At 54.5% G+C, this 13304-nt stretch overlaps 1 protein-coding gene across 2 annotated transcripts in view; it reads left to right on the top strand.

Annotated features, from left to right (window-relative positions):
* LOC140402263 (trafficking protein particle complex subunit 6b-like) overlaps window positions 1-11994 on the top strand; it is a 30392-nt gene extending 18398 nt beyond the window's left edge. For both annotated transcript variants that reach the window (XM_072489898.1, XM_072489899.1), the window contains exons 4-6: window positions 829-912; window positions 6331-6424; window positions 10721-11994. In XM_072489898.1, the coding sequence (XP_072345999.1) occupies window positions 829-912; window positions 6331-6424; window positions 10721-10752 (210 nt within the window). In that variant the 3' untranslated portion in view covers window positions 10753-11994. The remainder of the gene's footprint in view (window positions 1-828; window positions 913-6330; window positions 6425-10720) is intronic.
* Window positions 11995-13304: the final 1310 nt, after the last annotated feature.

The raw sequence follows: 13304 nt of genomic DNA on the forward strand, positions 1-13304 counted from the left end.
TCTGAGCAGAGTGGAAAGGGGATTGGGGAGGAGTGAGGGGCTTTGATAGAGTGGGAAGTGGATTGGGGAGGAGTGAGGCGTTCTGAGCAGAGTGGGAAGGGGATTGGGGAGGAGTGAGGGGCTTTGAGCAGAGTGGGAAGGGGATTGGGGAGGAGTGAGGGGCTTTTAGCAGTGGGAAGGGGATTGGGGAGGAGTGAGGGGCTTTGAGCAGAGTGGGAAGGGGATTGGGGAGGAGTGAGGCGTTCTGAGCAGAGTGGGAAGGGGATTGGGGAGGAGTGAGGGGCTTTGAGCAGAGTGGGAAGGGGATTGGGGAGGAGTGAGGCGTTCTGAGCAGAGTGGGAAGGGGATTGGGGAGGAGTGGGGGGCTTTGAGCAGAGTGGGAAGGGGATTGTGAAGGAGTGAGGGGCTTTGAGCAGAGTGGGAAGGGGATTGGGGAGGAGTGAGGCGTTCTGAGCAGAGTGGGAAGGGGATTGGGGAGGAGTGAGGGGCTTTGAGCAGTGGGAAGGGGATTAGGGAGGAGTGAGGCGTTCTGAGCAGAGTTGGAAGGAGATTGGGGAGGAGTGAGGGGCTTTGAGCAGAGTGGGAAGGGGATTGGGGAGGAGTGAGGGGCTTTGAGCAGAGTGGGAAGGGGATTGGGGAGGAGTGAGGGGCTTTGAGCAGAGTGGGAAGGGGATTAGGGAGGAGTGAGGCGTTCTGAGCAGAGTTGGAAGGGGATTGGGGAGGAGTGAGGGGCTTTGAGCAGAGTGGGAAGGGGATTGGGGAGGAGTGAGGGGCTTTGAGCTCCGATCCATTGTCAGGTTGTTCACCGATGCTCTGTGTTTTTCTCAGGGAACTTACGTGCTTCAGGATCATCGCTTCCGACTCCTCACTCCAGTCTCCAATGGGAAGCAGTACTTGGAGGAGGCACCAAAGGTATCTGACCTTTTGTTATGGAATCTCTGATTACCGAGTGCGAAAGTAATGCACTGAATGTTGCTGTGGTCGATGCCCCACAGTGATTCACTGCATCATTTCAAACAGATTAAGTAAATTAATCATTGACCCGATGCCTGACGCTGACAAGTGGCTTTACTGACCCTTCGTTATAAGGACATCCCTTTATCCATCACTCGACTCTTCGATGCCAATGCAGGGAGGTTCAGCCATTGGAGTTCATCCCACTTTGATCATTGACTGTCACTTGCACTCACGTCAACACCCCTTATCGTTCAACAACATTCCCCTGCCCTGCGTTAATGCTCAGATACTCTTGAGATACCGAGTGCAGTTTCTTCCATCTCTCCCTCTCACTGTCTTGTTCTACGCACTCTGGCAGGCCCTCCATAAAACCAGCGAAAAGTTACAGTGCCAAAAGAGGCTATTCAGCCCATGGTGTCTGCATCCCCAATGGATGGCACAGTGGCTAGCACTGCTGCTTCACAGCACCAGGGTCCCAGGTTCGATTCCCGGCTTGGGTCACTGTCTGTGCGGAGTCTGCACGTTCTCCCCGTGTCTGCGTGCGTTTCCTCCGAGTGCTCTGGTTTCCTCCCACATGTCCCGGAAGACGTGCTGTTAGATGAATTGGACATTCTGAATTCTCCCTCTGTGTACCTGAACAGGCGCCGGAATGTGGCGACTAGGGGCTTTTCACAGTAACTTCATTGCAGTGTTACTGTGAGCCCACTTGTGACAATAATCAAGATTATTATTCAAAAAAAAAGGGAGAAAAATAGCCGCTCACCTTCAATCCCACTTTCCAGCACCGTTCGTACCCTTGTAGGTTCCAGACCTTCAGCTGCAAACCTTTTCAATGAATTGAGCATTTCAGCCTCAACCGCCAATTCGGGCTGTGAATTCCAGACACTCCTCCTGTCCCCCCTAACCCTCCCACCAATCACCTTAAACCTGTCCCCCCCCCCCAGTAATTAACTCCTCAGCGAGGCAAAACAGGTACCATAAATCCAGAGAATTCTTACAGTGCCGAAGGAGGCCATTTGGCCCATCGAGTCTGCACCGACCCTCTGGAAGACCACCCTACCTCGGCCCACTCCCCCACCCTATCCCCGTAACCCCACCCAACCTGCACGTCTTTGGATCTTCTCATCAAAATTAGTTACCAATAATCCCCATTTTCAGCAATTCTGATCCAGATTGTCAGCACAAATCTCCATACTGAGGGAGTGCCGCACTGTCAGAGGGTCAGTACTGAGGGAGCGCTGCACTGTCAGAGGGTCAGTACTGAGGGAGTGCTGCACTGTCAGAGGGTCAGTACTGAGGGAGTGCTGCACTGTCAGAGGGTCAGTACAGAGGGAGTGCTGCACTGTCAGAGGGTCAGTACTGAGGGAGTGCTGCACTGTCAGAGGGTCAGTACCGAGGGAGTGCTGCACTGTCAGAGGGTCAGTACTGAGGGAGTGCTGCACTGTCAGAGGGTCAGTACTGAGGGAGTGCCGCACTGTCAGAGGGTCAGTACTGAGGGAGTGCCGCACTGTCAGAGGGTCAGTGCTGAGGGAGTGCCGCACTGTCAGAGGGTCAGTACTGAGGGAGTGTCGCACTGTCAGAGGGCCAGTACTGAGGGAGTGCCGCACTGTCAGAGGGTCAGTACTGAGGGAGTGTCGCACTGTCAGAGGGTCAGTACTGAGGGAGTGCCGCACTGTCAGAGGGTCAATACTGAGGGAGCTCCGCACTGTCAGAGGGTCAGTACCGAGGGAGCTCCGCACTGTCAGAGGGTCAGTACCGAGGGAGCGCCGCACTGTCAGAGGGTCAGTACCGAGGGAGCGCCGCACTGTCAGAGGGTCAGTACTGAGGGAGTGCCGCACTGTCAGAGGGTCAGTACTGAGGGAGTGCCGCACTGTCAGAGGGTCAGTACTGAGGGAGTGCTGCACTGTCAGAGGGTCAGTACTGAGGGAGTGCTGCACTGTCAGAGGGTCAGTACTGAGGGAGTGCCGCACTGTCAGAGGGTCAGTACTGAGGGAGAGCCGCACTGTCAGAGGGTCAGTACTGAGGGAGTGCCGCACTGTCAGAGGGTCAGTACTGAGGGAGTGCTGCACTGTCAGAGGGTCAGTACTGAGGCAGTGCTGCACTGTCAAAGGGTCAGTACTGAGGGTGTGCTGCACTGTCAGAGGGTCAGTACTGAGGGAATGCTGCACTGTGAGAGGGTCAGTACTGAGGGGGTGCCGCACTGTCAGAGGGTCAGTACTGAGGGAGTGGCGCACTGTCAGAGGGTCAGTACTGAGGGAGTGCTGCACTGTCAGAGGGTCAGTACTGAGGCAGTGCTGCACTGTCAGAGGGTCAGTACTGAGGGTGTGCCGCACTGTCAGAGGGTCAGTACTGAGGGAGTGCCGCACTGTCAGAGGGTCAGTACTGAGGGAGTGCCGCACTGTCAGAGGGTCAGTACTGAGGGAGTGGCGCACTGTCAGAGGGTCAGTACTGAGGGAGTGCTGCACTGTCAGAGGGTCAGTACTGAGGGAGTGCCGCACTGTCAGAGGGTCAGTACTGAGGGAGTGCTGCACTGTCAGAGGGTCAGTACTGAGGCAGTGCTGCACTGTCAGAGGGTCAGTACTGGGGGTGTGCTGCACTGTCAGAGGGTCAGTACTGAGGGAATGCTGCACTGTGAGAGGGTCAGTACTGAGGCAGTGCTGCACTGTGAGAGGGTCAGTACTGAGGCAGTGCTGCACTGTCAGAGGGTCAGTACTGAGGGTGTGCTGCACTGTCAGAGGGTCAGTGCTGAGGGAGTGCCGCACTGTCAGAGGGTCAGTACTGAGGGAGTGCCGCACTGTCAGAGGGTCAGTACTGAGGGAGTGCCGCACTGTCAGAGGGTCAGTACTGAGGGAGTGCTGCACTGTGGGAGGGTACGTACTGAGGGAGTGCCGCACTGTCAGAGGGTCAGTACTGAGGGAGTGCTGCACGGTCAGAGGGTCAGTACTGAGGGAGTGCTGCACTGTCAGAGGGTCAGTACTGAGGGAGTGCCGCACTGTCAGAGGGTCAGTACTGAGGGAGTGCTGCACTGTCAGAGGGTCAGTACTGAGGGAGTGCTGCACTTTCAGAGGGTCAGTACTGAGGGAGTGCCGCACTGTCAGAGGGTCAGTACTGAGGGAGTGCCGCACTGTCAGAGGGTCAGTAGTGAGGGAGTGCAGCACTGTCAGAGGGTCAGTACTGAGGGAGTGCCGCACTGTCAGAGGGTCAGTACTGAGGGAGTGCCGCACTGTCAGAGGATCAGTACTGAGGGAGTGCTGCACTGTCAGAGGGTCAGTACTGAGGGAGTGCCGCACTGTCAGAGGGTCTATACTGAGAGAGTGCCGCACTGTCAGAGGGTCAGTACTGAGGGAGTGCCGCACTGTCAGAGGGTCAGTACTGAGGGAGTGCCGCACTGTCAGAGGGTCAGTACTGAGGGAGTGCCGCACTGTCAGAGGGTCAGTACTGAGGGAGTGCTGCACTGTCAGAGGGTCAGTACTGAGGCAGTGCCGCACTGTCAGAGGGTCAGTACTGAGGGAGTGTCGCACTGTCAGAGGGCCAGTACTGAGGGAGTGTCGCACTGTCAGAGGGTCAGTACTGAGGCAGTGCCGCACTGTCAGAGGGTCAGCACTGAGGGAGTGTCGCACTGTCAGAGGGCCAGTACTGAGGGAGTGCCGCACTGCCAGAGGGTCAGTACTGAGGGAGTGTCGCACTGTCAGAGGGCCAGTACTGAGGGAGTGCTGCACTGTCAGAGGGTCAATAATGAGGGAGTGCCGCACTGTCAGAGGGTCAGTACTGAGGGAGTGCTGCACTGTCAGAGGGTCAGTACTGAGGGAGTGCTGCACTGTCAGAGGGTCAGTACTGAGGGAGTGCCGCACTGTCAGAGGGTCAGTACTGAGGGAGTGGCGCACTGTCAGAGGGTCAGTACTGAGGGAGTGCCGCACTGTCAGAGGGTCAGTACTGAGGGAGTGCCGCACTGTCAGAGGGTCAGTACTGAGGGAGTGCTGCACTGTCAGAGGGTCAGTACTGAGGCAGTGCTGCACTGTCAGAGGGTCAGTACTGAGGGTGTGCTGCACTGTCAGAGGGTCAGTATTGAGGGAATGCTTCACTGTGAGAGGGTCAGTACTGAGGCAGTGCTGCACTGTGAGAGGGTCAGTACTGAGGCAGTGCTGCACTGTCAGAGGGTCAGTACTGAGGATGTGCTGCACTGTCAGAGGGTCAGTACTGAGGGAGTGCCGCACTGTCAGAGGGTCAGGACTGAGGGAGTGCCGCACTGTCAGAGGGTCAGTACTGAGGGAGTGCCGCACTGTCAGAGGGTCAGTACTGAGGGAGTGCTGCACTGTGGGAGGGTCAGTACTGAGGGAGTGCCGCACTGTCAGAGGGTCAGTACTGAGGGAGTGCTGCACGGTCAGAGGGTCAGTACTGAGGGAGTGCTGCACTGTCAGAGGGTCAGTACTGAGGGAGTGCCGCACTGTCAGAGGGTCAGTACTGAGGGAGTGCTGCACTGTCAGAGGGTCAGTACTGAGGGAGTGCTGCACTTTCAGAGGGTCAGTACTGAGGGAGTGCCGCACTGTCAGAGGGTCAGTACTGAGGGAGTGCCGGACTGTCAGAGGGTCAGTACTGAGGGTGTGCCGCACTGTCAGAGGATCAGTACTGAGGGAGTGCTGCACTGTCAGAGGGTCAGTACTGAGGCAGTGCCGCACTGTCAGAGGGTCAGTACTGAGGGAGTGTCGCACTGTCAGAGGGCCAGTACTGAGGGAGTGTCGCACTGTCAGAGGGTCAGTACTGAGGGAGTGCCGCACTGTCAGAGGGTCAGTACTGAGGGAGTGTCGCACTGTCAGAGGGCCAGTACTGAGGGAGTGCCGCACTGTCAGAGGGTCAGTACTGAGGGAGTGCTGCACTGTCAGAGGGTCAATAATGAGGGAGTGCCGCACTGTCAGAGGGTCAGTACTGAGGGAGTGCCGCACTGTCAGAGGGTCAGTACTGAGGGAGTGCCGCACTGTCAGAGGGTCAGTACTGACGGAGTGCTGCACTGTCAGAGGGTCAGTACTGAGGGAGTGCCGCACTGTCAGAGGGTCAGTACTGAGGGAGTGCTGCACTGTCAGAGGGTCCTTCACATGGGAAACTAAGTTGAGGCCCCACCTGCCTTCTCAGTCGAATGCTACTGATTTTCTGCTGATTTTGGAAGAAAAGAGTCGAAAGCTCTCCCGGTGTGAGGGCTAAGACACATCAAAATTACAAAGAGCGAATCAAATGGTCACTTCCCTGATTGTAGTGTGGTGTAAAATTCACTTGCAAAACAACAGTCATTTCAAAATGAATGCAGAGAGAGTGCGATGTGATAAGTCACCTGGACATTTCTTTGTGATTTTATTCTGAATGCCTTTATTTTATTTTTAGTTCCTGGCATTTACCTGTGGGCTGGTGAGAGGGGCTTTATCCAACCTTGGCATCGACAGTACGGTCACTGCGGAGGTTTCAGTAATGCCAGCATGTAAGTGGGTTTGGCCTGGAGGGCAGAGGTCATTGCCATTCTATTTCCAAAAGTTCCCTGACACCATTCACACTCGAGGACACACCCTCACCTGAGGCCTGATTCTTCCACACGGTGATGCGACGGGGGCCTGTGATTCCCCCACACGGGATGGGACGGGGGTCTGTGTCTGTGATTGCCCCACACGGTGATGGGACAGGGGTCTGTGTCTGTGATTGCCCCACACGGTGATGGGACTGGGGTCTGTGATTCCCCCACACAGTGACGGGACGGGGGACTGCGATTCCCCCACATGGTGATGGGACGGGGGTCTGTGTCTGTGACTCCCCCACACGGTGATGGTACGGGGGTCTGTGTCTGTGATTCCCCCACACGGTGATGGGACGGGGGTCTGTGATTCCACCACATGTGATGGTACGGGGGTCTGTGTCTGTGATTCCACCACGCAGTGATGGGACAGGGGGTCTGTGTCTGTGATTCCCCCACACGGTGATGGGACAGGGGTCTGTGTCTGTGATTCCCCCACACGGTGATGGGACAGGGGTCTGTGTCTGTGATTCCCCCACACGGTGATGGGACAGGGAGTCTGTGTCTGTGATTCCCCCACACGGTGATGGGACGGGGGTCTGTGTCTGTGACTCCCCCACACGGTGATGGGACGGGGGTCTGTGATGCCCCCACACGGTGATGGGACGGGGGACTGTGTCTGTGATTCCCCCACACGGTGATGGGACAGGGGTCTGTGTCTGTGATTCCCCCACACGGTGATGGGACGGGGGTCTATGATTCCACCACACGGGGATGGGACGGGGGTCTGTGATTCCACCACAGGGTGATGGGACGGGGGTCTGTGTCTATGATTCCCCCACACGGTGATGGGACAGGGGTTTGTGTCTGTGATTCCCCCACACGGTGATGGGACAGGGGTCTGTGTCTGTGATTCCCCCACACGGTGATGGGACGGGGGTCTGTGATTCCCCCACATGGTGATGGGACGGGGGTCTGTGTCTGTGATTCCCCCACACGGTGATGGGACGGGGGTCTGTGTCTGTGATTCCCCCACACGGTGATGGGACGGGGGTCTGTGTCTGTGATTCCCCCACACGGTGATGGGACAGGGGTCTGTGTCTGTGATTTCACCACACGGGGATGGGACGAGGGTCTGTGTCTGTGACAACCCCACACGTTGATGGGACGGGGGGTCTGCGATTCCCCCACATGGTGATGGGACGAGGTCTGTGTCTGTGATTCCCCCCACACGGTGATGGGACTGGGGTCTGTGATTCCCCCACATGGTGATGGGATGGGGTCTGTGTCTGTGATTCCCCCACACGGTGACGGGACGGGGGTCCGTGTCTGTGATTCCCCCACACGGGGACGGGACGGGGTCTGTGATTCCCTCACACGGTGATGGGATGGGGGTCTCTGTCTGTGATTCCCCCAGATGGTGATGGGACGGGGGTCTGTGTCTGTGATTCCCCCACACGGTGATGGGACGGGGGTCTGTGTCTGTGATTCCCCCACACGGTGATGGGTCGGGGGTCTGTGTCTGTGATTCCCCCACACGGTGATGGGTCGGGGGTCTGTGTCTGTGATTCCCCCACACGGTGATGGGACGGGGGTCTTTAATTCCCCTACACGGAGATGGGACGGGGGTCTATGTCTGATACCCCCACACGGTGATGGGATGGGGGTCTGTGTCTGTGATTCCCCCACACGGTGATGGGATGGGGGTCTGTGTCTGTAATTCCCCCACACGGGGATGGAACGGAGTCTGTGATTCCCCCACACGGGGATGGAACGGAGTCTGTGATTCCCCCACACGGGGATGGAACGGAGTCTGTGATTCCCCCACACGGGGATGGAACGGAGTCTGTGATTCCCCCACACGGGGATGGAACGGGGGCCTGTATCTGTGACTCCCCCACACGGTGATGGGACGGGGGTCTGTGATTCCCCCACATGGTGATGAGACGGGGGTCTGTATCTGTGACTCCCCCACACGGTGATGGGACGGGGGTCTGTGATTCCCCCACATGGTGATGAGACGGGGGTCTGTGATTCCCCCACACGGTGATGGGACGAGGGTCTCTGTCTGATACCCCCACACGGTGATGGGTCGGGGGGCTGTGTCTGCGATTCCCCCACACGGTGATGGGACGGGGGTCTGTGTCTGTGATTCCCCCACACGGTGATGGGACGAGGGCCTATGTCTGATACCCCCACACGGTGATGGGATGGGGGTCTGTGTCTAATTCCCCCACACGGAGCTGGAACGGGGTCTGTGATTCCCCCACACTGTGATGGGACGGGGGTCTGTGATTCCCCCACATGGTGATGAGACGGGGGTCTGTGATTCCCCCACACGGTGATGGGACGAGGGTCTCTGTCTGATACCCCCACACGGTGATGGGTCGGGGGGCTGTGTCTGCGATTCCCCCACACGGTGATGGGACGGGGGTCTGTGTCTGTGATTCCCCCACACGGTGATGGGACGAGGGCCTATGTCTGATACCCCCACACGGTGATGGGATGGGGGTCTGTGTCTAATTCCCCCACACGGAGCTGGAACGGGGTCTGTGATTCCCCCACACTGTGATGGGACGGGGATCTGTGATTCCCCCACACGGTGATGGGACGGGGGCTGTGTCTGTGATTCCCTTACACGGTGATGGGACGTGGGTCTGTGATTCCCCCACACGGTTATGGGACGGGGGTCTGTGTCTTTGATTCTCCCACACGGTGATGGGACGGGGGTCTGTGTCTGTGACTCCCCCACACGTGACGGGACGGGGGTCTGTGTTTGTGATTCCCCAACACGGTGATGGGATGGGGGTCTGTGTCTGTGATTCCCCCACACGGTGATGGGACGGGGGTCTGTGTCTGTGACTCCCCCACACGGTGATGGGATGGGGGTCTGTGATTCCCCCACACGGTGATGGGACGGGGGTCTGTGTCTGTGATTCCCCCACCTGATGATGGGACGGGGGTCTGTGATTCCCCCACACAGTGATGGGACGGGGGTCTGTGATTCCCCCACACGGTGATGGGTCGGGGGTCTGTGTCTGTGATTCCCCCACACGGTGATGGGATGGGGGTCTGTGATTCCCCCACACGGTGATGGGTCGGGGGTCTTTGTCTGTGATTCCCCCACACGGTGATGGGATGGAGGTCCGTGTCTGTTATGCCCCCACACGGTGATGGGACGGGGCTCTCTGTCTGTGATTCCCCCACACGGGGATGGGATGGGGGTCTGTGTCTGTGATTCCCCCACACGGTGATGGGTCGGGGTCTGTGTCTGTGATTCCCCCACACGGTGATGGGTCGGGGTCTGTGTCTGTGATTCCCCCACACGGTGATGGGTCGGGGTCTGTGTCTGTGATTTCCCCACACGGTGATGGGTCGGGGTCTGTGTCTGCGACACCCGCCGATCTCATTTCACTCATTTGCAAAGTCATAGATGGGGACTGTGCACATCCCACAGAGAAAATAAATTTGGATCAATAGCAGTGCCTCTTCACGATTGATAGATCAATAATGATTGCTTATTGATAAATTGTTCTACCTCACGGTACAACATGGAGAGGATTTGCCATCGCCTTCCCCGGGTTGCTGGCATTCCAATAAACAACTAACAGGAAGGCTCCTCCTGACAGTAAACCTCAGCCACTGGCACCGGGCCCAAGATGCAGAAAGTATGACATCTTTACAAAGTGAATTGGAGCTGTTTAAAAAGCAAGAAAGGAGCAAGGAAATTGGCTGAGCAGAAAGTGTGGGTAAAATGCCAGTCCAGGCAGAGACTCGCTGGGCCACTCCCCTGGACTAAGCTGTATAAAGTCTGCAGTAACTGGAATCTGGTACAGTAACCCCCCCACAACACCAGATGGTGCTCTCACCTACTAGAAACATGCATTTTCCTGTTCCCTGTTCTGGGCCTCTGAGAATCCGAGCGAGTGTTCTGCTGATATTCCTCAGCAATTTTGTTCCCAATCCCCACCCCAACCAAACCCCAATACACCCAATGGCTCCTGGGACCAGGCGGTACCTCAGTACCTCCCCCAGACACAGTGAACCAGGACCAACAATATCACCATGGGAGACTATCACAGAACAATCTAACCCCCTCCTTATCTTGTATCTGTATGAGCTATTGCACTATCCCTGAGAGCAGTGTAGCCCTTTGCTACTCCCCACTCTCTGTACCTGCTGTTTAGTCCCTGCTCTCTCTTCCCTCAGTTTATTCTTTGCTTTCTCTCTGGGTCCAGTTTTTAATTCCTTTGTTTCTTTGTATTTCAGGTAAATTTCACATCGTAATGCAGAAACCCTAGGACTGCGAAGTCCATGCCTGGAGTCTGAGGAATGCAGAGAGGTGGCAGTGTAGCTGAAATATAGAGAGGGGAAGTTGTGCCTTACCATTTCCGTTTAGTTGTATGTTGCAGAAGATGCATTAGTTATTTTGCGATGAGTTTGCGAAGGGGATTATAATGAAGATGTGGATAATATAATGGGGATTATAATGAAGATGTGGATAATATAATGGGGGTTATTATGAATATGTGGATAATATAATGGGGATTATTATGAGCCAAAGTCAATGAACTGGTCAAGGTGTCTGGTGAGATACTGAGACACTCACTCAGCCTAGTCATACTGTGGAAGCACCCTGAATTTGCCGTGTGTTATAACAGGAAACAATTACTGGGCATGTATCCTCGGGTGGCTCAAACTGTTCTATGCTTCCTCTCTTTTCCTTCTTTCCTGTTTGTATACAAAGGGGACGGTATAATGGCAGATCTGTCTGAACTCGACCCCGATAGATGGGATGTCTTTTCCATAGGTTAGGACACCTCCCATTGCCTCTCCATTTTAAATTATACATTCGTGCGTGTTAGATTTGGAATTCTCTTTATCGCCAGCTAAAGCACGTGACCATGTGACGTGGAGATTTCTATGGTTTGTCGGTCTCCATGTGAATGCAGTCCTAATGCCCCACAACGGGATATCCACGTAGCCTCGGACACCACAGATTAGTTCTAAAGACTGTTCCCCAGTATAGATAGTGTACGGCCATCTTGGTCTTGTTACGGTGCAGACCTGTGAGAGACGGGCTAAAGCTTAACCTGGGAACATCTCGTCAGACACAGTCGCACGAAGCAGGGTGCTTGGACAGTTGGGTGTCATCCTGTGTGATTTGCACCACTATGTAACCATGTCGAATAGTCAAGGGAGCAATGGAACTTCAGTCTACACTTTAACTGTGCGGTGCTCAGACTTGTAGATGTGTGGAAGTCAAATCAAAAAGGAGCCTTCACAATTCAAGAAGGCAGAAGAATGCAAGTTGTTTGGTTAGTTCCTGCGGTCACTGTGTGAGTGCTTCTCTTAATGCCCGCAGCTCTTTAAATCCCACTATTGTGTTTCGGCTGATATTCGCAAAGAGGAGTCGCTGTACAAATTCATGCACAAGCCAAATTTAAGCGATTAAAATGTGTCTCAATAACAATGCGAGCCATAGATTGTTCTGAATGACTTTGATTTATTGTAGAGAAAAAATAAAATTGGAACTCAAATGATTTAGAAATTTCAAAACAATATCTTTATTTGAGTATTTATTGAGATTTTCAAAGAAGTGAACAACTTCTAGAACTACACCTTAGTAATGGAGAGGGATAGGTACGTGCAACAGGGCAAGGTTTACAATTGGGGGAAGGGTAAATACGATGTCAGACAAGAATTGAAGTGCATAAGTTGGGAACATAGGCTGGCAGGGAAGGACACAAGTGAAATGTGGAACTTGTTCAAGGAACAGGTGCTACGTGTCCTTGATATGTATGTCCCTGTCAGGCAGGGAAGAGATGGTCGAGTGAGGGAACCATTGTTGACAAGAGAGGTTGAATGTCTTGTTAAGAGGAAAAAGGTGACTTATGTAAGGCTGAGGAAACAAGGTTCAGACAGGGCATTGGAGGGATACAAGATAGCCAGGAGGGAACTGAAGAAAGGGATTAGGAGAGCTAAGAGAGGGCATGAACAATCTTTGGCGGGTAGGATCAAGGAAAACCCCAAGGCCTTTTACACATATGTGAGAAATATGAGAATGACTAGAGCGAGGGTAGGTCCGATCAAGGACAGTAGCGGGAGATTGTGTATTGAGTCTGAAGAGATAGGAGAGGTCTTGAATGAGTACTTTTCTTCTGTATTTACAAATGAGAGGGGCGATATTGTTGGAGAGGACAGTGTGAAACAGATTGGTAAGCTCGAGGAAATACTTGTTAGGAAGGAAGATGTGTTGGGCATTTTAAAAAACTTGAGGATAGACAAGTCCCCCGGGCCTGACGGGATATATCCAAGGATTCTATGGGAAGCAAGAGATGAAATTGCAGAGCCGTTGGCAATGATCTTTTCGTCCTCACTGTCAACAGGGGTGGTACCAGGGGATTGGAGAGTGGCGAATGTCGTGCCCCTGTTCAAAAAAGGAACTAGGGATAACCCTAGGAATTACAGGCCAGTTAGTCTTACTTCGGTGGTAGGCAAAGTAATGGAAAGGGTACTGAAGGATAGGATTTCTGAGCATCTGGAAAGACACTGCTTGATTAGGGATAGTCAGCACGGATTTGTGAGGGGTAAGTCTTGCCTTACAAGTCTTATTGAATTCTTTGAGGAGGTGACCAAGCATGTGGATGAAGGAAAAGCAGTGGATGTAGTGTACATGGATTTTAGTAAGGCATTTGATAAAGTTCCCCATGGTAGGCTTATGCAGAAAGTAAGGAGGCATGGGATAGTGGGAAATTTGGCCAGTTGGATAACGAACTGGCTAACCGATAGAAGTCAGAGAGTGGTGGTGGATGGCAAATATTCAGCCTGGATCCCAGTTACCAGTGGCGTA

This window comes from Scyliorhinus torazame, chromosome 25 (assembly GCF_047496885.1).
Source record: "Scyliorhinus torazame isolate Kashiwa2021f chromosome 25, sScyTor2.1, whole genome shotgun sequence".
Lineage (NCBI taxonomy): Eukaryota > Metazoa > Chordata > Chondrichthyes > Carcharhiniformes > Scyliorhinidae > Scyliorhinus > Scyliorhinus torazame.